The following is a 24,146-nucleotide window of genomic DNA, read 5'->3' as shown; positions in this document are numbered from 1 at the left end:
ATGCACACTAATTACAGGAAAGATTTTCTCCTTTTCCTTCTGTGGATGCACAGGATAGTCCCAGTTTTAAGCTGCTGTCAACCTGGGCTCAGCATGACTTGAATTATTGATGAGGGACAAGCAAAGATGGTTTACCAATTGTGCAGAACTGTTCAGCTGTCTGCATTTACTTATAGTGATCTACCAAAGGATTTTCTTGACTGCATGTCTGAGATGGAGGATAGATTTATTCTTCTTTGTCCTACGTGTGTCAAAAAATACAGCAAATATTAAAAAAAATAATAATTGTATCGTACTTATTTGTGTCTTGTAGTTTTTAGCACTAAATCTCACTTGTTAAAAAGTTACAAATCACTGAGATGTATCTCCAAATTAAAAGATTTTATTTTCTTACTTCTAGGAAATTGAAAAATGAGCTTCTGGAAATGAGGAGGAAAGGTGGAAACCGTCATTGTCAACAGGACAACAGCAGGGTCTGTGTTCGCTGTCAGAAAAACCTGGGCTTAATCTTTGATAGAGGAGACCTGTGCCAAACCTGCAAACTTCGAGTTTGCCATAAGTGTCGTGTTGTAGGAACTGATGGACAGTGGAAGTGCTCGGTGTGTGCCAAGATTGCGTAAGTTGTGCAGCTTTCATAATTACGTTTAGGGATTACCACGATGTAAATAATTTTGTGCTGATGCTACTGTTTTACATCTCCTTAGCACAAAAGCATATGCATAGCAAGTACACAAGGGAAGAGGCTTATCTGGTGGTTTTATTTGCTGCACGATCTTGCAGTATCTTTTTTCCCAGTTCCAACGCGCTTGCTTCATGAAGAAAGCTGCAAGCATCACAGATACTAAGCTGTTGGTGGGAAGTATTCTGAAAATGATAGAAAATCAGTTACAAGCAGGGACAGGTCTATTAGCATTCTGAAGATATAAATGTAAAAATCAAATAATTCAAAATTAACAAAACAGAATTAAGTACAAGTGAGGTCTGTATGTTCTGATTGACATGATAGGTGGATTTGTAAGGAAAGAGATGTAAAAACTGTGAGTCCAAGCACTTCAGTCCACGTTTCTATCCCTTTTTTCCCCCCCGTGTTTATAGTAACTGAATATCTCTGCGTGAAGAGAGAGGGCTGTATTTATAATGTCTGTTAGTGAGTGTTCTAAAGTAAATTGTGCTATGGTGGGAGGTAAAACAAAAGGTGATTAGCGCATTTCTCTCAGTTGGAATATGGAGCATGGGGAATGGAGGGAGGAGGAGGGTAGCAGATCACGGTGCTGAAAAGCAGAGAGTCAGTATTCTAACACAGGATATCAAGGGGATAAACAGAAAGATATTTACTTGGTGTGTGCTTGGAAGAATTATTCACTTGATTGATATTGTAATATGGGTTTTTGCAGCTTGACTTGGTAAGATAACTATGAAGGAAAGGGGAAATGTTATTGTGGAACACAACTTGGTTATATATCCTGATGTAAGAACTGGGTGGTATAAGAAAAAGACGTGATAAAATAATCATGTTAAAGGGGGGAAAAATCAGAGTAATTTCAGAGGGACTTCTTTTACAGATCATCATGAGACCAATGAGACCAGGAAGATAAGACTTTTTGTAAATTCTATCAGCGAGTGAACTCAAATAGCTAGCTACATCAGGCTTTGGCTACCTAGAAAGTGAAAAATTAATACAGCTGAACATGGCCTTTAGAGTTTGTGTCTTCTAATTTAGCTTTGGAAGGTTGACATCTATTTTGTGCTAGATGCCTTAACCTTCTCTGCAGCCAGTGGGCCACATCCAGATGACTATGTCTCACCTCTTGAGATGAAACATGTAAAAGTTCTTGATTTTGTGAAATGGTTTTAAATTGGTAGAGGCCTGGCTCTGCTCCTTATCATTTACTTCAGCTGGTTCCTGAGATGATCTCAGTGCAGTGCCTTTCAGAAACCGTGGGGTGCAAGTGAAATGACCGAGTCAAGAATGGCAAACACAATACTACGCTTCAAAAATGAAGAAAGGAAGAATGGAGGGATTTGTTGACCCTGTCGAGTTACCTTTAATTTCTCTAAAAATGCTGAAACAAATGATTGCTGTGCTGTTTGAAAGCCAGGAGAAGAGGACAAGGCAATGATTAAGAGCTGGCTTGAGAACAAATAATGTCAAAATCAATTTAATTTCTTCCTTTGATAGGGTGACAGACCTTGTGAATAGAGGAGGATCTGTTGATATCTTACAGCTTGACTTCTGATACTTTCTCTTGTGCCATTCTAATATGCTAATAAACAAGGGGAGCTATGCCCTGGAATAAATTCTGTCAGTGTGATTGCAGAACTGCCTGGAAAATTATAAAGCTCCATTCTCAGAGTAGTTATGGACATTTTGTTGTCAAAAAAACCCCAACAACCAAAAACCCAAACCAACCAAAAACCAACAACAACGAAAAAAATGCAGGCAGTGGTATAGTGCAGAACATTTTCTGGCTTTTCACTGTTAAGTATTTTAGTTAAGGACTTTGATGCAGCAGATGAGTTTGCCAGTTACACCTGCAGGTGACACAAAGCTGAGAGATACTGTAGGCATCCTGAAGGACAGGATTAGAATTCATAGGGATGCTTACAATTTAGAGAAGTGGTTTGAAGGAAGAGCATATGGTGGCTCCCTACGGGTATGTGGAAGTACTACATTTGGGCAAAAATGCAGCTGCAGAAATATAGAATGGGGATAAAAAGAACATATGCAGCTGTTCCTTAGGAAAAGATCTGGGTATTGTACTGAATGAAAAGCTGAACATGATTCAACAGTATTTTCCATGGTAGAAAATTCCAGCATCACACAGGGATGTGCAAGCAGAAGTATAGCCTGTAAAATACATGATGCAATACTGTTTTATGGAGAGTACCTGCCCGGTTTTGTGCAGCACACTTCGTGTTGGCCAGTTGGAAAAAGTTCAGCAGAAAATAAGGATCACAAGCCTAGCACACCGTATGTCTAGAGTAATGGAAGGAGTCAGAAGTTGATATAGTTAAGATATAAAGAATCACTAACAGAGGCTGAAAGAAAAGCAGTGATTAAATCGACCTATTGAATAAGTTCACTAAGATATAGCAAGCTTTATGAGGCACCTGGGATATAATAGACAAGAGAAGTGGAGTAACGGAACGTCGCAGTCAAAAACATATAGCGCAGAGAACAAATGAAGTTCTATAAGAACAAGTAGTGCACATGTTCCCCAAGAAAGTTCCGCTGAAGTTCACCAACTTGTTGACCACCAGGGGTCTCGAAAGACCCCCAGCAACGAAGCGTGCATACAGAAGTGCCTTATGCATATGCAAATCATTTCAGGGAATAGTTGCTATGTATATTAGATTTTGGGGAAGTATGATGAATATGTATGTTTTGCTGTAATAAATTGAGGAATGCTGGTCAGGTAGGTGCGTGTGATTTGAGATAATAATCTCTATGTGCCCAGTGCTGCAATAAGAATGCCTGCCTTCTAAACTTACAAAATGACATCTAGAGGGTTTTCTCTTTGGCGTTTTTCTGGTATCAGAGTGTTTGGCCTAGGCAAGAGAAGGCTGAAAATAACTGAGTTTGAAATCAACAAAAGGTAGCTGCATCGAGGAAGCTTACAGGCTGTTCTATGAACTCACTTTGGACAGGAAAAGTAAAGTGATACTTAAATTGCAGTGAAAGGATTTTGGTTACATGTTATGAATGTTGATATAACTTGGAAAGGATGCAGAATCTTGTTTTAAAAACAGGTTGGATAAACCTCTCTCATGAGAGATCTCATATCATGGAATGATATGAGTAAAGATGATCCTGTTTTGGGGCTAAAAGATGGATGAAGTGATATAACTTCTCAAAACATATGCCACATCTACTTGTGATTGTGCTGCAATTCTGTACGCCAAGAAGTGGTCTTAGCAGTCATCTTGGAAATTAATTCTGGTTGAAGCCTGCCTTTGTTCTGACAAACTGCGGTATAATTTGCTTGCAAAGTGCTAGACTTGGCAAGTGCTAAAGTTTTGTAGAGGTTGGGTATCTATATTAAATTAAGGTATCTCTTTTCCTTTTTGTTCCTATGCAGTGTTTTTGCAGGACTGTAGTGACAGTTAATGATCTGTAAAATGCCTTTTATGCTGCTGGGAGTACACAGAGATGATATCTTCTGTGTGGGCAGCCTAGAGATAGAAGTTTGAGATAGGTATTTCAGTGAAATCACTGTGCATAGTTCTAATTTAAATTCATTCAGTTCTGCTTTCCTCTCTCTCAAGTGAGAAATGCAGGGATAATCGGGATTTTTAGGCTTTTTGAATTACATTTGAAGGAGGAGCTGGTTAAGTTAATGCAAATAGTCTTTGGCAAGATTAAAAGGCAGTAGACAAGGAAAAGAAAATAGGAATCCAGAGTTAAGAGACAGTTGTGCTGTATAAGTAGCAAACAAAAGGCAAGAGAAGGGGAAAAATCTTTTAGCTCTGTAGCATTGATCTGCATAAAGTGTTTGTGTCTGTCAAATTGGATTGTTTCATCACACTAGTGGCTTTGCAAAAAGTGTTAGGAAACTTTTTTTTTTCCCCCTTCTCCTTTTCTTTTAGCAACCTGAACCTCTCTGAGTGAGGCTAGGTTAATGTCCGTATCTGTAATGACTCTGGCACCTGCTATGCTGTTCCATTTTCAGAGCCAGGTTATGCTGTTATAATGTATATGTATGTTGTCATACATACTGTGAGACCCTTAAGTGGCCTTCATGAACTCTTCCCAGTTTTGGTGCTGTACTGTTTTTTGTCTGGTCTTGGTGATATGCTACTTCTTGTCTGTTCTCCCAAAATTATCCTCAGAAATGCCTATTAAGTGCCACTGGAGGAGATGGTGATAGTAGTAACCTGTACAAGTCCTGTTATATAGTCATCAATTATACCTGCAGGAATATGTTCAGAAGCAAGTTTTTCAGAACTGTTGGAAAGCCTACTGCATTACATCTGGTGTCAGCGAAGCGGGTCTGGTACTGGGTGTTGAGTATGTTCCTTCAAAGAGAGGTTGACAAGTATTACAGAAATTACTGCAGGAACTCCTTGAATTACACAGATAACCCAAACTAATTGCTGAAACAAAGAACTTCTTGTGTCAATAAAAGAAAATACAGGTAATATCAGCCAACTTCTGCCTGGTGATTCATTTCACGCATTTTGACCTTTCCTTCCTTCTGAGCCTGTCCACTTATAGCATAGGAGTTTGGGATACCTTTAGTACAGCAGAAGGACATTCTGTCACATAGCCTGGGATCAAATGTTATCATTGCTTTAACATTTATGGTGGGTTTATGCCCAGCTACCAAAAAATCAAAAAAACCAATGGTGACAAACTACAAGTAGGCTGACTTTGACCTGAGGAGGTAATTTCAAGATGTTCATTTGTTAAGGATATAGTGAAAGGATTTGTTAAGGATATTGTTTTCTGAACAAATTTTTAAAAAATCACATGGTAGCCTGATCGTAGCTGTAGGGGTGAGATATCAGTTTATTTAATAATACAATCTGTCTGTTCATCTGTCAAGAACATCATCTGGCAACAAGTGACTCTGACTTCTCACCTCCAAAATAATCTTTAAGCCATTTCATCTGCCATTTCTCCAAAGACTTGCTTCTGGTGATGGGGAAGCTCATCACAACATATCAATTGCATTCTAAAACACTTTCAAAGAGAGAATTAGCAAATTTGAGGAAAGACATTTAAATGTCAATAGTGAAAGATGTTCAACAGTATTTTTAAGTGTAACGAACTGAGGTTTACATATAAATTGTCTTAAAATTTACAGTTACTGGAAAAGGATATTGCCCTTGAATGTCCCTAAAGAGAAAGTTAGTAGATTTTTTTTTCCCCATGGGAGTTATTACCAGCTAGAATACAAAGCTGCAATATAAAGCATTTAAAGGTCAGGAAGGGTTAGAGCTAAGTCTTCTGCCAAATTCTTAGTTCTGCAGTTACTGAGGGCAGACCAAAACAGTTTTTATGCAACTGTTTGATGGTCACATTGTTGTAGTATTTGATGAAGTGAATGTAGCAATGCACTTGATGAAAGTGGAAGCTTTCTGCTCCATTCCCTGCATACAGGGAACTGATGTCATCAGGAACTTTCAAACATAGTTGCTAAAAGAAAACCTTTCCATTAAGGTTACTTTTCCCCCCTGAATCTTCTTAAAATGTGCTTAAAATTCTGCATCTAAAATGATCAATAGGTTGAGGGAAATCAAGTTCTTCAAGCAGCCTGCTGACAAGCTGATTTTGCATCTTGGTGCTGTCTGTGTTTCTTATTACGAATGTGTCTAGATATCTGCAAACAATGCCTTCATTTTGATTGAGTTCTTCAGCCTCGGTGGCCCAAGTTATTACAGCAGAACAAAACAGTAATGAGAAATTTTTGTTCATCTTTGAAATAATTGTGTTGTCTTGAAGTGTCATGAAAATTCATCAGTACCTTAGTAACATTTATTCCCATTAGGAGCCTAAAAATAAGGGCATTTCAAATGTTTTAGTATGCAAATGCTTTTCAGATTTCTTATAATTTCTTTTTATTTTAGAAATTTCTAAGCAAGTTTGCCTTCTTTTAACTGGGTCAAATTTTTCTATTTAATAGCCTCACAACATAATAAAAATTCTCTGGAGTTAATTTATGTTACAGAAATACTGTATGGAATTGAATACATACAAAGATGAGTGTGTATGTTTTGGTATGTTCATGTATAGACTGCATTTTATTCAGCCTTTGGTCTTGGCATTTTTTCCAGATTTTTCTCCCAAGGTGAAAGTAAGGTAACTTGAGGAACAGGAGAGGGAAAGGAAGCTAGGCTAAATCTCTTCCCTCTGCTGTGAATGCGGGTTAGGCTGGATGACCAAATGGATAGTGAAACTGTTTTACCAATCTGGGTTTTTTTCCCCAAATAAATGATTGAAAGTAACAATTGAGACTTTCCATCTTAAATGGAATTTTTATAGTTGGGCATTTAATCATGAAATGTCTTGCAAAAATGAGAGTGGAAAATAACAGGCTGAGTTTTTGGCAGGGATAGGCCACAGGTTATGTTCCATTTGTAAACTAAACAGCGTCTTAGTGAGGTTAATCCATTTAGTATGGGATCATAGAGGGAGAAGGAGCACGGAACCATGATGTACTCCCTCTCACAGGAAGACATGAGTAGGTGGATCAGTAATTAATGTATGAGGACTTTAGCAGATACCTAAGGTATTTAGTACTAAACCTAGCTACTTGCACGTGATTTTTCTTTACAGTTTTCCTAGCCATTTTGAGTATAGGAAAGAGCAATCATGCAAAAATTGCTGCTATTACAATTCATAACAGTCTTCCTTCTTTCTAAAGCTACTGGATTCAGCATCTGTTGCACACCTTAGAAGGCCAATCTAAACACTGCTTTGGTCGAACACATACTTATTTTTTACTTTGTGTATGCTACGTGCTGAGAAAAGAAAGTTAAGAAAATGCATGCACATACTGTGATTTTTAGTCAGTATAGACCTTGGACCCATTTTAAAACCAGCAAAACCCAGACCTGAAAGCACTGATTTGATGTACTGTTGAGTAAATGCCCTTGCTTCTTTTGCCACTGAAACAGGTATTTAGATGGGAAGAGTTCATTTAAGTCCTGCATCAGAAATAGAAGAAAGATGTACTATATCAGTAGGAAAGGTAGTCTCCCCTTGTCATAATTATAAATGCATGAAAATAAAGTTATTATAAGACTGTTTAGGTCTCGCTTTTCAATTTTTGATTCAGAATGTCAAATGCAATTAAGAAATTCAAACTTCAAGTCAGAGACTTAGGCGATCATTTAATCTGAATTCATTTCTATTTCTGTGTAGAACAAAAATTATTTTAATAGGTGCTCCTGACATGTATGAATGATTAAGCTAACGTGAACACTAGTCTTCGTGTGAATTGTTCAGTACACGTGAAAAAAACATCTAATACTAGCGCCCTAGAAAATCAAAGCTGCAAAGCTTAGTAGTTTTCCCTGATTTCTTTAGAACGTGATATTTTTTGTAGAGGTGATCTGTTGGGTAAGGATGTTTTTGCTGAAGAGGGCTGCCAGCTGAAGGATCCCAACATTGACAGCAACATTGGTGATAAGAAGGATGAAGGTCTGAAGTGAAAGCTGAGGCCTCTCGATTTCTTTCACGCAATGCTTGCAATGGGTGGTTATTGATGGCTGTTGGCTTTTTCCCTTTTGCTGTGGATAACAGGATTGGCTAGAGAAGTGAAACATTTGACTAAGACAAGGCCATACTCCCTTTATTTGCTGTGTTTCATGCCTCGCTTGAGGGAGTTGTCTGTGTTTTACCTCAAACCTGGTTCTCTTCATGAAATCAGAGCAGAATGGGTGTGGGCATCCTCAAAGTAGCCCTGCCAAGGAGTTGGCACCTCACTTTAAAATATGGATCTTATTACTGCTTAATAAGGTCAGTCTGATGAATGAGATGGGCAGTTCAGTTTGCCATCATTAGCTGAACCAGCACACTGTTCAGCTCCATCACTGTAGTGGCTGTCATGCTCCCTTGCCCACTTGTGCCTGCAAAAGGGTTTGATCGCATCCTCCCCTTTCTTTGGGGGTCCAGTTTGTGTTTGCCAGAGCACACGGCAATGATCCTGAACTTCCTTGGCCAAGTAAGAGGGCACCAGCTACGTAATTAGGGGGTATTTAATGGTGGCAGGTTACAGCCTGCAGAGAGAGATTATTAAGAGAAGTAGGTTGCTTATTTATCCTTTGCCAGAACATACAGGGGTCAACTGTTGTTGCCCAGACTAACCTATCTCTTCCCTGCACAGCTTTATGCAGCTGCGAGGAAGATGAGTATGGGGCTAGCAGCTACTACTACAAGGAGATGACAAGAGCAAGAGAAAGTCCTTCTGCACAGTAATCCTTCCTCACTCCCAGCCTGGTGCCAGACCTTCCCATCTTGCAGCCTGCTTTGGTCCCAGAGGGGAGGTGTAGGAGATGTTGTTCAAATGGCATGGGATGGAGTGGGGATGGAGAGAGGGAGACTGATGGTGAGCTCTAAGCTTGCGGGTGACCTATATTGTACCACAGTGAAGTGGAGGAGCAGAGGAAGGCTCTTTCCCAGGGAAGGATGCTGGGGGAGGACCTCCTCCCTCCACCAGCAGCACTGCCACTGATCCTTCCTTGCACAGCCCAGCAGCCCTCCATCCTCTTCCTTCCTGGCTTCCTCCCACAGCTGCCCCAACCATCTATCCCTTAGCTGCAGCTCCTTTGATCACTCCAGGGCCCATGCTCCTCCTTGAGCCCTTGGTCTTGCTACTGCAGGGCTGAATCTCCACATCAGATTATAAGACTAATATATGGTAAAACAAGCAGACACACTGGTCTCAGCTACTGTCCTGCCCAGGCTGAGGTCCTCTGGGCACTAGTGAATCAGACGGTACCAGACAGGTTTTCTTTCCCTCATCGCTGTTCACATCTGGCTAGAAGAAGTAGGAGATGGCTCCATGGGGACCCTGTAGCAGAGGGCTGGGCTGCCCCTCCATGAACTGCAGCAGCCCAGGCAGGTGGCACAAGTTGGGGTCAGGTGTGGAAATAATTGCAAGTTTTTGCTTGTAAGAGCCTGTAGCTTTGCATGGGGCAGCTCCCCCTCCCACTGCTGGAACCCTAGGGTAGGTCATGTCATCTCCTTCAGGTTGTCCTGTGCTTGGAGGAGTGTGAAGGTGCTTATCTGGGTAGTGAGGTGGGGAGTGCCCTGTCTGGCCTTGATCAAGTTAAACATTACTGGTAAGATACTGGAGATGAGTAAAATCTCCATCCAAGAGGAAAATGGCACTTGTGGAGTTTTATGGTCAAACCTGGGAGTAACTGAGGGGGAAAAAAAATGAATGAACCATGCAGTTCATATTGCAATGTGATACATAATTTATATTGCAGTGGAATATGATGGTGTAGTCAAAGGCCTGAAAGGTTTATGGTTTGATAGAAAATATTAAACTTGCTGTAAATCTTGGTATAAAAATAACTGCACAGAGAAGTGCCTGCTGTAAATGAATTGTGAAAATACACATTCAAAGAAAAAATGTTTTTCACACTAGCCGGACTGTGCATAGATTCTAATGCAGTGAATCCTTTCCAGTGTTTGTGTCTAACAATAGTAATTTTAAAATTCTGAGCGGAAACGTAGAGATTTTGTTAATGCCTCGCATAATGATGGATTGTGGTGATGAATTATAGAGGGTTTTGTCAGTAGTAGTCTGCAACAACAAGATAAGGCAATAATCTTTAATTTCTATGCTTGTGGGCATGTTTTGGATTTTGATTTTTTTTTTTAATGACTCATGCAAAGGTGCATGATTCATTAGTAGGTTAGGAAGAACTGGTGATGTTAGGGTCTTTTTACCAATGGCAGGATCCTATTCTGTGATTTTTAGTATTTTCTCAAGTAAGACTCTCCATTCAGGCATGACTCAAAAGTAATTTAATAGTGAAGATATTGATCAGTGCTCTAAATACATCTGTAGTAATTTTCACGCCCAAGAGACTAGATGATTTCTTTTTTGGTATGGGTTTGAAATTAAGTTTCCTTATTGAACAGTAAGCAGGAACATGTCTGGAGCTAGATCAGTTTTAAAATTTTTTGGTTTTTTTTTTTAGTTTGTTTATTTGCTTTTTATTTGAGTATTCATGATTAGTAGCTTTTTGCCATCAACTGTATGTAGTGAGGCACTAGAGATGGTGATGCTTGACCATAATGAAACCGATTCAGGAAAAGGCTAATGATCAGCATAAAAATATACCTATGGAAAACAGCAATGGTGGTTAGGTCAGCTAAGAGAATTGAAACCAGAACAAGCAGCGTTATCCAGAACAGTACAAAGACAAAAATTCATTGCTCTGAACCTCTGACACATAGCTAATTCATAACAGCATTGTCATGTGAAGAAACTACGTATAGTGGCAGCATATGAAACTCAGAGATGAAAAATATATATAGGCCTGCAGCAACCTATATATAGGTTATATAAATATATATGTGTGTAAGTCCATGAACTGCTGACATGGCTGGCAGGAGCTGGGGGGTGGGGGGGGTCTCCCTCCATCCACTGTTGTTTCTACATTTCTTGCAGATTTTAAGAGATATTGAAAACTGTGAGGTTGAGTAGTTCACTATCTAAAGGACTAGGGAGATGGTATATTACGTGTTTTCTACAGAAATTTGGTAGTTTTTTGCAAACTGAATTTGTGTACTGAAAATTGTTTTTCATTCACAAAGCAAGATGATATTTTTCTGCTACATGCCCTGCTGTCCCAAGCTTTGCAATCTATCTTTTCACTTTTTATTTTGAACTGTGCAAATGTTGTCCAGAGTTTGTGAGCCTGATGGCTGGATGATGACCTAAAGGTTTAAGCAGGAGTTTTGGTTGGCCAAATTTGTTAATGAACATATATCTCTGACTTTTTTCTTTCCCCTCATATAGACAGCTACGGATAGTCACAGGAGAATGGTTTTTCGAAGAGAGAGCAAAGCGCTTCAAACAATCAAATCTTCTTGGAACTGATGTTGTCAGACAGTCTATCTTACGCAGATTCCCAGGTAGGGACCACAAGAGACAGATAGGCTCTTGCTTAATACATTCAAATCTTGTTTCCAGAGTGTTTGACTTGTATTGTATTTTATTCTCCACTGTTGAATATGTAAGTATAATTAGCATTTTAATCTTAATTGATTTCATATTTGGGTATTACTGTGCAGTGACTTGTGAATGATTAATATATATGAAAGGTAAGGTGAATAAATATTTCTGTGTAAAGAGCTACTTAAAATATCACTGTCCAAACAGGTGGACAGTATTATTCAGCTGCAAATCCAGCAGCTGAGGCTCTAAAAGTTCATTCTCAGTTTCTGCCAGAAAGTTTGTCTGTATGCAGAGATCTAAAACCAGCCATTTTTTTACTGTAGCTCTCTTATTTGTGATGGTGGTATGTAAAAGGTATTCCATTTTTCTTCTTCAACTCTGAATAAGAAAGATAAATGCTAACTCCTGTGCTGTATGCTGGAACATGGGCATCCTCCAGACTACTTGGTACTTCTCAATTCTCTCTTGACTTTCCTTTTGCCTCCAGTAAATTGCACCTGCACTTTTAGGTACAGTAACCAGTTTGGCTGTCTTGACCCTGCACAGCAAAAGTACCACGTCTGCAAGCTGCTGATGGTACCTTGCATGGTATCACAGGGTCACTGGTTTAAAAAACAGGAGTTTTGCCTGAATGCTGATACTTCTGTCTTCACTTAACTACATTACTCTGCACACAGAAGCTGTTACTGACGTAGTCTGTTTTCAGATGTAGCATTTATCAGTTTCAGTAGGAAGGTGATGGGCATGGTTATTTTGTAGGGGGAGGGACTGTATTTACTGTCATTGGAAAAATGCCTGCTGCAAATACACTGCTTGGCAAAACGCTGATCTTGCCAATATTGCTGTGCTTCGGAAGCTGTCAGACCAGCAAATATCTTAATGGTCTTTGGGTTTTGATATTATGCAGCCTGTCAAACTGGGTATTTTGTGATTTGTTACTTTGTTATTTGATAGGTATATTAAAATGCATTTAAGCCATTTTTCCCACACCTTGCTCCTAGTTGAACAATGTAATTAGGAAAGCATTGTTTCATTTAACACAGGAAATACAGTATGCCACAAAATTATATTTCAGGTCGTTTGTCTAGTAAATGATGTCAGTGATAAATTTGGAAGTGTAGTTAAAGACAAGAGATGATAATGAGAAACATTTCAAGCTATTTAAAGGTTTGTTCCCTTTTTCAAAAGGAAAAGCCAAAGAACCCCCCAATTTTTTTCATGACACTAGCATTGGTTTTATCTAATATTGAAAAATGGAAAACCTATTTTTCTAGGTTGTTTGACATATGCTGCATTTTTTGTGCAAACATTAACTTTTTTGTTCCTTCCTCCTCCCATGAAGACACAGTTTCCAGTAAGGATGAAGGAAGAACATTTAAAGATCAACCCCAAGAGAATGAAGAAAAAAGGCCAGATGTATCAGTCTGCTCCACAAATGGGCATAAATCAATCTTCAGTGGACCTAGAAAGATAGGGTAAAACCTTTTCTTTGGGAAACTGGTAAATCGGGTAACAGCTGCAGATGGTTGGATGGATTTTCTTTTGAGTTCCTCCAGTGTTCCACATCAGTCTCAAACTTCCCAGGGTTAGAAACAGCCTTCGTTTAAAAGCATACTTACTATAATTAGACTGCTGTTTCCTAGGAATTGCAGCAGTAATTACTCTTCAGCTATAAAGGTAGCAGAAAAAAGGCAATTTTACTCCTGGATTTTTCTTGTTTATACTCGGAAGTAACAGTGTGTCCCTAAAGGCAGGCTCGCTGAAGAAGCAAATGCAAAAAGTAGTATTTGGAGGACCTGGTTTTTATGTATACTAGTTGTTTCTGCTAACAAGTCAATTTTCCTTTAGCTTCCATAGCAAATGCAATTTAACAGTCAAGCAGTGCCCCTTTTCTCTGTGTGACAATGAATAAACAGGTATGTTGCTGGTCATCTTGCAGTCTGTGACACGTGTAACCCAATTTTGGCTATGCCCTTAGAGGAGTTCTTACTTACTCTCAGGGGACATGGACAGATACATTCACTCTAGGGCTGCACGAGTGGTATCTGGGCCTAACTTGAGGCTATTGGGCGAGTGGGAAGAAAAATCAGATGAACATTCATAACATTGTTTCCATATCATTGGAAAACTTTGTTTCTGTTGGAAGACAAAAGACATTTTGTTATGGGTCTTAAATATAGGGTAGGTAGCTTTCTACAGGTTTTTTTTTACTTCTGAGGAGAGCTGAGTATGGAATTACTTATTCCAGTGACTCCAGAAGTTAACATGAATGATTTATCTCTCTTTAATATTGGGGAAAAGAGCATCAGAATGCCTCTGGCTTCTCAAATTAAGGTGAAGAAAGAACCAGCTTAGGGAGTCTAGTAGAACAGGACTTAGATGTTGCTATAAATCATGCTAATTGGTAGCTATATTAAAAGTGCATTGAAGTTTACTTTTCTAATCCTCGTTCAATTTAAATCCTTTGTGCAAATCTATTAGTCATATTCCCCTATGAGGAATAATTATTTTTTATAATTGTCTGTTTATTTTAGTGGTGTTCAGACTTTTTTCAGTTTGTGGTCTGAAATGTTTTCTGGTGGTGACACTCCCCATAAAGGAAATCTAATCCTACAAGAATTAGGCTTGCTTCCAAGTAGTTCATTATTCCTCCTCCTCTTTCCTTGTTCCTTTCTTCCTAAGGTTCCACATTCATATATCTTATGAGTGGATTTGTTTTAGCAAAGCTATTTTGTGGCCAACTGCTGCTGACACTTAGTGTCATGGGATGACTTAACAATCTATTGTTGTTTGTAAGTCTGTGAAGAATACTGCTACTTTTCAAAACTTTATTTCATTGCTTTCATTTCTGTCTTTTTAGGCCACACGTTGCAGGGTAAGGGGGTGATGCTATGTTTTTGGGAAACAGAGTGTTTGGGGAATTGATACATATAATTCTAGAAATTGCGAAGCAATCTTGAAGAGAAAATACATATAGTGTAATTTGCTAAGGGAAAAGACACGTACTTAGTAAAAAGTAATTTGCTGTGTATAAACTGCAAAAAAAAAAGGACAGAGGGGAATTTTCATAAAAGACACTTCTTGTTCAAAGCTCGAAGTGCCCATGTCGAGTAGGAGGGATTTTTTAATAATTGTGTCTTAAAAAGCAGTTTATAGCAAATATGATGCTTTTTTTGTTCATATGAATCAGTTTAATAACCAGATTTGGTGCTCTATTGACCTTTGTATTCAGAGTTGTCCATAGGTCAGACAGATTAAATTAATAAAATGCACATGCCATGATATTGCAGTCAGGCTGCTGTTTCCTGGGAAAAAACCTTACAACTTTTAAAATCTTTTATTGCTTGTTTCATCAGGAAGGTAATTAGGGTGGTTACCAAAGGAGAAATTACAAATGCAAAGGATGAAGGTGAAAGAAACACGGGCTCAGAAGCTGAAACCCAAAGTCTGCGCAGTGGCAAGTCAACACCTTGCTCTGAGAGGTGAGGAGCAGAAATGTGGTAAAGCTCATGCCGGGATGGACCTAAGGGTGTGTGCCAGTCCTCTGCATTGCGTTGTGTTTTTGAATGCTCAGCTTCAGTAGTAGCTGAGAAGCAGAGCTTATGGTTAAAAAAAAACAAACCACAACAAAAAATCAAAAAACAAAACTAACAAAAAAATCCCTACCCAACCCCCCTAAAAATTATCTCCATCTATCTTCCTTTTCTCTCCTTGTGTTCAGCTGGTGATTGTTGTTGGTACAATCTCCTTTGGTTTTTGAGGCCTTTAATTGATGAACTGTGTTCATGTTACAGAACTGAGGCCCTTTGTTCCAAAGTGTTTTGTCAGTAATGACATGTTAATTGATTGTAATTTATATTTTCTTCTTCAAAGGCTCTGTTTGCCCTTCTTTTCCATGATTATTGTCCCAGTTATTTCTAATAAAATTCCATTTACTCTTCTGGGCTTAAGACATCTCAGTTATTGCCTCTGATGGCATTATAAAATGCCAAGTGCAACATTATTCTCAGGTCCCACCTCCAAAATGAAGCAAAAAATAGCTCGCATTTTTCTTGTTCAGTTGAATAGTCTATACTGGGTGTAGACCCACATTCTTTTCTCAGGTGCACACACCTAGAAATTTTACAATCTGGATTGAAAAATTATAATAATTTGCTGTGAGATCAAATAGAGATTTCTAGCTCTAAATCAGTGATTCTGGGAGACTCCAAATAGATATATAGGAACACAGGATATCAGGTAAAATGAACATCGTGAAGTTTAATTCACCCACAGATGAGCCTTCTTGTTTAAGCAAGAGCTTGCTTCCCTTTGTTACCTACAATTCAAAACCCCATTTGCTGGACATTCTGCAACATGCCCCAAGTTGATGATGACAATCTTCTTGAAAGTTGGCAATTTGATTTTTTAATTTTTTTTTCCTCTGATGCTGCCATACATACTAGCTGAATCAGCTTTATAGCTGGTTTTCTTCTTTAATTCATACGCAGGTTACTAAGGGTTTGGGTTGGTGGTTTTTTTTTTGACTAAGCTAATTAGGCCTTCTGTATCTAGCCAGATGCCTACCCAACTTTTATGAGACCAGGAGTAGTATTTTTGCTGTTTTTCTGGATTTGTTTTGCTTTTCATTGAATAGAGATGAGTGAAGGATCTGAGACAAAACCTCAGGAATCTGGTGTCTGGGCTGCTTAACACTAAGGTTATGCAGATTTCTCTAAGAATTTAACAAAATAAGGACAAAAAGGATGCTTGTGAGAGATCTCTGTGGCTGTTTTGATGTGCCAGACTGCAAGAAAGTTATCATGTAGTTATCATGTAGTTAACCATAAATGAAGCAAAATAATTTTGTCCATGTGGTAGAATTCAGTACCTTTGCATACAGACATAGAAGGATAGAATGAAATAGTCAATAAAAATAACCTTTATGTTTGATTTGCTTTGCTTGACTTTCACATAAATCATCCATTTCTAGCTTTTGCCCAGAGCCAGGGTGTGGGATTTATTAAATTAGGGGTATGAGGTAGTTATAGCAGGTTCCTTCACTACCTGTCATCTCATCCTCTCCTGGCCAAATCGGTGTCTTTTGTCAAAGTACATAGTAACCTGGCTGCATTGCCAGGACATGTTTTATTCTGGGGGGTGGGGGAAGCTGAATTATTCTACTGTCTATGGAAGACGTGGCACTTTCTAAATATTAGTTTGTGGGAGGATTGAGGAGCAGCTTACATTTCTTAGTAGAGGGATGAAAATTCCTGTCTTGTATGCATAGTTAAATACTTAATTATGTATCTGAGGATGTTTGCTTTAGTTCATCTGTTGCTAATTTAGAAAACTGAGTAGTAATTATTAAAAAATTAATAGCAAAGCTTCCCAGACTACCCTCCATAATTGTTTCAAGTTTCAAATTAAAAGAATATAACAGCTTGTGACACTGTAGCTGTCCTAGACTTTCCTGCATATTTCTGATTTTTGTAATTGCCCTCATCTTTTTAGCTACATTGCCAAAACTGGTAACATTTCACCTACCAGCAGGGAAACCAAGAGAGAAATTTTATTCTTTCTAAACAATTTTGTTTAAAAGAAGAGGTACTGAGCTGTCAACAGGAGAGTCCCAAGCGATGAGTTCATCTCTTCAGCTGGTTCATTTCTATTCCAGTAAAAACGTTTACTGATTTTGCAGCTGACCAAACTGGGAGGCTGCATCGGGATACTTCCAGGGGAAATAATATAGGCATTTCAGGTTCATCTACACAGGCACACTCCCCTATTGTACTGAGGTCTTGTGTACCACATGGAAGTGCCTGGCATAGTCACCTTGTAACAACATCTTTTATTTGTTGTCTACTTAATGTTTGTATAAAATGTGTTGAACCTCTCTCTAATAGCAACTGAAGTAAGGGCAAAGTACAGAAGAGGTCTGTTTAGCACGTTCAATGTGCAAGTGCTCAGTCTGACTGATGACCCCTGCAGAACCCCTTGTAACATGTTTTTCAATCTTTTATTCCAGCCTGCTATTGCTTCTGAACACTTCTCTTGATTTACATTAGTTTACACAGTGAGGGAAAAAAAATATCTGTAACAACATTTTTTGTAATGGGAAGTCACAACAATCCATCAAAAGTGGTGTGACATGCAATAAAAATCCAGTTTTTCTACATTTTGGCTGCTTTCCATACACTAGCAGATTTGGAAATTAAGGTGTGTGCATCTAAGTCTGATAGCTTTGATAAAATATAGATGACAGCCAGTAACCTTGATTTTTCTGACTTTGCAGCAGCAAAGACACATCTTTGTGGGAACAGCTAGGACTAAAATTCAACCACAACACGTTTAGTAGGATTTGTTGATCACTAGCTCATCAAATTAAAAAGTAGTAGTGTGTGTATATGAAGTGCACATGCATAAGAGCATGTTTATTATGCATTATCTACTGTTTCCAATGTACAAAATTAGATAGTAATGGTTAAAAATGTTACCATATGCTCAATAAAAGACAAAAATGGGGTTGCACAACATTCGTAGACAGTCCTGGTGTTCAGAGTTTTCCTTTGTTTTCCTTGTTTTCAATAACTCCACCAACATGGATTCAGAGCCTGTGCTCACTGCTCAATGTAGTGGTGAGACAGGAGATGTTGTGTTTCAGAGTGTTTTTTTCTCAGTTCAACAGTAGTTCTGATTAAAATTTCCATTGTAGTAGAGAAGATTTTTACTGCACTTACTCTAAACATGATATGCCACCCTAAACCAAGTGAAGGTCAAATTCAGCTCCTATCCAGTACAATGAAGATGTCTGCAAATCTGAAATATTTATTAAGCAAGCCTCTTTTGGCTGAAAATATGCTGTAAGTTCCAAAACATTTCTCCAGTAAATTTGCACTACTGTTTTCCTCAGACACTGTATTTTCCATATGAAAAGGGTACAATTCCTTTATCAATTCCTATTTACCAGTAATTATTTTTTTAAGGCAGTAAGGAGGATTATATGCAGAACTGTTACTGTCCTGCAAGACTTTTTGAGATTTCTCTGAGCTGTAAAGAAAAATTAAGAAGTTTGAACTGATGTTTCTGGAGAAAGAATAGATCAGCCAAGAACTTGTATTTTTACTGCAAATCAGATTTCAAATGAAAGTAGAACTTTAACTGGAAATGTTTTGCAATACTTGCAAAAATAATCTTCATTGTTCAAAAAGGTCACAAAAAGTGCAACAGCATACCCTTTCTCACACTCAGTGTTCACATGGACTAATCAGTATTTTCTAATAGAAAATGTCCCATGGAAAAATTTCTGCCCATTGTAGTACTAGACAGCAATTGGGTTCTGGTATGTTGATCACAAATGCTTTTTTGTCACTTTTACAAACATGAAACCTGGCAAAAAAACCCTTGTCCAGCTTTCCTAGCTTTCTAAGCTGGTCGAAAGAATTGGTTAGTTTGGGCCAAGAGTCATTATTGCAATATAAATAGGACAGCGAGCAAGCTGTTTTTCTGTAGAGGACAGAGAGCTGATAGCCAAGGGTTTAGACTTTGTGGTGATAGTGCTGGCATTAACATTCGATGCAGAAGTGGTCAGAACTGTCCTGTCACCGTAGTTTTCCTTTAAACCAAGGAGCAGCCTGCTAGGAAGTTCACACAAGTTGTTGCACCGACTGTGGGGATGGGAATGCAGTGCAAACTGAACGTGGATGAATGCAGCTTCTGCAGCCTGGACAAGAGCTGCCCATTTGGGCTATTTGCAGTTCTGGTAGAAGTGCTGAAAATACCTGTATGTATAAAGTAATTGTAATTCACTTTTGCCTCTGTTTTTCTTTCCAGGTGAGCATTCCCTTGCAGCGGATCACACAGTTCATACAGGGCAATGCTATTCTAGTAAACTGTTACCATGGTTGTTTTCTTGCAGTGGTTTGCTAAGCTGGTTGCCTCGGTTTGCTCGAAGCAATAATGCTTTAATACTCTTCTCTCCGTCCCAGAGGGAGTGCTGCTTTGCTGAACAGCAGCGATGCAGAGACCACTGCAGCCCATCTGAGAGGGGCTGTGGGTCCTGTGAACAGAGGCAACGTTTCCACACCTTCCCTCCCAAGGTCTCTGGCGCTCAGCATGCGCAGCATGACTGCAGATTATAGCAGGGTAAGTACAGCGGTGTAGAGCTGGCACCAAAGAGGATGACTTGGCTGGTATCTGCCCTGTTAAATTGATTTGTAGCTGAGAAAGGACAAGCCTGATGGAGGAGATTTTGTTTCTTCGTTAATTCTGCAGGGACCAGTGAAGATGTCTACTAGAACAGTATTTGTCGTGCTCTATCAGTGACGTGGCTTTGGTTTGGCAGACATTTTTCTTTTGTTTAAAAATCACTGTTAATGTCCAGCACTACATAATAAGTTACAGATTCTGAACTGGGAAGCACAAGGGATGGGAGTAAGCATTTTTGGTGCACCAGGGCCTTGAAGAAGTGCTGTGAACTGAGGATGTGCCTTTCAGGCATGCAGGGTCCAGCACGCTCCCACTGACTAAGTCTAAGGGAAACTTGGCAAGCTCAGCACTTGCAGAAGATCAGGCCATATTGATTTTAGGCTTTTCTGGATTTGGACATTGGGCTCTGCATAATTTATGGTGTATCACAAAATGTGTGCTAGGTGCTTTATCAAAACGAGAGGTGGGATTCCTCTCAGCTGCTGTTAAGCCTCACGCTGTGTAGGTGGCCACGTCTGAGCTAGCTGCCTCAGCTGCTCTGTAACAAGCAGGAAGATGTGGTTCATGTCACCAGCAGCAGGCACTCTCCATTTCCAGGCAGCCTGGCTGTGCGCAGACATGCACATGCTGAATTCGTTTCAGTCACCCTCCTTAAGAAATAAGGATGATTGCACCAGCGAGTTATTCTAAGTTGCGGTGACTTAAGTGTACAATGAAAGCAAAATTTATAGTTGGACATAATGCCGTTTTACTGTTAATGTTTAGAAAACAGTAGATGAGCATTTGAGTGCATCAGTCTTTTTCTAACTTCCGAATACTTGGTCTAATATATTGCCTTTCCTAATAAAAAATAAATTAGTATATATGAAGGGCAGTTTGGGGAGCTGTAAATAAAATATTTGTTGTTTCGTTTATATTCTTGTTGGTGCACAGACCAACTGGATTTCAAGTGCATTAGATTTGGTTGAAAAAGGCCAATCCATTTAATTTAGATGGAGTTAGTCATTGGCTATTCCTTTACAGGAAGGCAAAAAGCCATAATATCAAGCATATTGGCTTTATTTGAGGGGTTATTCTGGCATAATTTGATTAGTTCAAGTCCATTTGGTTTTACTCTGGCTGAAATCATTATGCTGGTATAAAACTAATAGGTTTTACCTTCTTTTTTTTTTTTTTAATTTCCAAGCTAAGTGAACTTTTAATAATTTGAGTGTTTTATTTCCCTCCTTTCACTCCTGATGCCACTGCTCTGATTCTTCAGTTGCAAATTCAGAATATACGCATGAATCACATCTTTGTGCAAATTTTATACATGATCTGTGCTAAGCAAAGCAGATTATATTGTAATCTAAATATATTCAGTAATACAGTGCATGCTAAAGGAGCTTTGGAGTTCTGGGAGCTGATAGAAATCATGCTTTTGTAGACTGATAGTGAATAAGCTCACTTTTTGTATTTATGGGATGTGCATTTTTCTTATTGCACAGGACACAGGCTTAGAGAATGGCATGATTATTCCAGCAAGTGAAAGTGTGCCTGAAGATTTAGTAAAGAAGCACTGTAGGAAAGCATCTGGAACACCTTCCATAGCAGTTTCTAGGGTATCTTTGTCATCAGGCAAGTATCAAGTATTTTCCTTCTTTCTGCCAGCCTTTCTCATCAGAGGATTGTTCCTATTCTTGTGACTTTGTTCCTTTTGTTTTTAAAGCACATTGAAAGATCAGGTGTAAGTTTCATAAATTTGTACATATTAATTCTGAAAATTCATCCCTTTTACTAACCAAGTTTATACTACTTCACAAGTTTTACATTTGAAAAAATGTTAATCCTAAACCCAGTAATGTTGGCATGATGTAAGTATTAGGTAAATCACATGGTCTTGGAATTGTTACAAGATTTCATAATTGATGTTGTTAAATCATTCTCTGTGTGGTCAGCTGTATAAAATACTACCTATCTGCAATCGGTATAAAATACTACTGTGCTGCTGCCATATTTCACACCTACTTTGCCCAGAAGCAAATTTGGGAAACAATGAGCTGTCAGAGGACAAGTCCCTTACAGATGTCATGTCATTTCATTTTTATACGTGATGCACTGAACCAGACAAGTAATCTGTAATTTACCTGATTTCATTGGAAGCTATTAGGTAAATGAGGCTTGCACAGGAAGGTGCTGTCAGAGCCACTTGGCCACAGTGGGTGGACATCCTCCTCCTCCTCCTCCTCCTACCTGCAACAGGAGGCAGGAGTGCCCAGCACTCTTCTGCTTCTCCCAGGCACATGGGCAGCGTCTTACAGGGCTGACAGAGTGGGTTCAGACTTACAAGTTGCCTTCTGAAACACAGCAGGGTTCACTTAATTTCAGCTGAATTTATTCCAAAGCAGAAACCTAGTGGCATATCCCACAGAGCTAATCAAAGGAGATAATATTCTTCACCTTAGATTTTTTGACTTGAAAGCTTCAGTTTCTTTGAGAGCATTGTACAGTGCAGCTCCAGGCAGAGGTGTTACAGGCTGGTACTTCTTTATGAAGTGAAAATTCTATTTCTGCTCCTTATGAAATAAAGGTTTTCCTAGCAGAAAAGAACTGGCCTTGTGTTACCAAAGCAGATGGATGCTGAGCAAAATTGCAGGCAACCTGAGAATGGGCATCAGGCGTTTCATTGTCTCCTTGTTGGAGGATCTCAAAGGCCATTAAGCTCAGGAGAGTGACCTTTCCCATCACATCAGCTATAGCCCAAGTAGAAGATGAACAATTAAAAACTTTCCAGATTCCTACCTGCAGGATCTAGAAGTATTCTCTTCCCCCTCTTTCTTTCTCAAAATATGGAAGAGCCACAGAAAAGATTTGTGTGGGGAAGACTAAGAAAATCTTTCTCCAAGACATCTAACATGTCTTATGCCTACAGAGTGGATGAGAGGTCTGCAGTACTGAAAGAAACTTGTGCAGGTCATGAGACTTTTTTGCTTCCTCCTCCTTTCTGCACAAGGAGCACCAGAAATGGCAGACGTACTTGCTGTGTCCATCTGCATCCCCAGTTGCTTAATTCTGAAGCAGACACTGGGGAGAGTTTGGTGGCAGTGGGAGATGTGATCATCACTGCAAACACTTGGACCATGAGTTTTACAATATTCCAGGCTGATGGGCCTACCAGAGAAAGTCAAAAGCTTGATCTCTAGTATCATCCACAGGAGAAAATTACAGCAGATAAATAGTGCAGGGAGAAAATTGTTGGCCAGAAGACTGAGCAGTATCAGAAAACATATTTTTCCATTTATCATACTGATGTTCAGTTGTCATGGAGTTTGTGACAGATACCTAAAATACTGTTTTGATGTTTTTTTCTTAAAAAACAGTTGGGTTTGAGACAACACTTTTAAAAGTGTGGAAGATGGAACATAATATTTTTGTACAAATTATAGCAAATTTTTAAATTGTTTTTATTTTCCAGATCGTAGCCGATCTGAGATAGATTTGAGTGAATCTCTCTCTGAAGGAAATGAGGACACTCTGAGCATAAGAAGCAAATCTGTACCTAGTGCCTTAGATCAGGAACTGGTGAGTTATAAACATGCAAATGTGTATCTGGTGGAAATCCTGGTTGTTCAGACTTATGAAATCAGCACTGTATGTATATCTATGTAAAATATAAGTAATGCAGAGCATTATCTCAGGGATATTTAATGGGTTTTTAAACAGCTTCATCTTCTGAGTATGTTTGCTATAGAATGGTTCCAATGAATAATCATGGTTACAGATTATTACTGCTTTGCTGGTTTTTGATTTCACAGGTGAAAGAAATCTGGCCTGAAAATAAATTTCAGACACTATATATTTATTACACATGTTCCAAAGTTCTGTTGATTCATACTTTCTTAGATTTTAATTTTGATGTTGAAAAATACTATACTTTAAAGGCTTTAATCTTTGTCTGGCTTTGATTTTCCCCTTACACATATATATTTTCATCAAAAGAAGCCGTAACTTTCTGTTCTGACACTGTTCCTCGCCTCTTCTTCCTGTTCACTGTTTTCTCCCATACATCTCTATGTCTTTTTCTGTGTATTCTATAGGCTGCTTTTCCTGAAGTGATTCACAACTTCCCCCTTCTCTTATGCACATATTCAAAACACACAAGTTGCAGATGTGCATCAATGCTATAAAAGAATTTCCAAGCTTGTTAAATATGCATGAGGGGTAAAAAAAGAAGAGTCATTTAAATAGTTCCTCATCTAATCATGGTTTGTTCTGAAGTTTCCAAATGTGTGCTTGTAGCTTACAAAAACCCTAACCCTCTGTGTTATGGTTTATGGA

The 24,146-nt window shown here is 38.8% G+C and overlaps 1 protein-coding gene across 2 annotated transcripts in view; it reads left to right on the top strand.

The window, feature by feature from the left end:
• The window catches only part of SYTL5 (synaptotagmin like 5), a 94,424-nt gene that overhangs the window by 43,090 nt on the left and 27,188 nt on the right, over positions 1-24,146 (top strand). For both annotated transcript variants that reach the window (XM_055703027.1, XM_055703028.1), the window contains exons 3-9: positions 401-616; positions 11,484-11,599; positions 12,985-13,117; positions 14,999-15,124; positions 19,610-19,766; positions 21,317-21,446; positions 23,284-23,390. In XM_055703027.1, the coding sequence (XP_055559002.1) occupies positions 401-616; positions 11,484-11,599; positions 12,985-13,117; positions 14,999-15,124; positions 19,610-19,766; positions 21,317-21,446; positions 23,284-23,390 (985 nt within the window). The remainder of the gene's footprint in view (positions 1-400; positions 617-11,483; positions 11,600-12,984; positions 13,118-14,998; positions 15,125-19,609; positions 19,767-21,316; positions 21,447-23,283; positions 23,391-24,146) is intronic.

Source organism: Falco cherrug, chromosome 2 (assembly GCF_023634085.1).
Source record: "Falco cherrug isolate bFalChe1 chromosome 2, bFalChe1.pri, whole genome shotgun sequence".
Taxonomy (NCBI): domain Eukaryota; kingdom Metazoa; phylum Chordata; class Aves; order Falconiformes; family Falconidae; genus Falco; species Falco cherrug.
The sequence above is the reverse complement of the archived record's forward strand: the minus strand, read 5'-3'. Positions and strand labels throughout refer to the sequence as shown.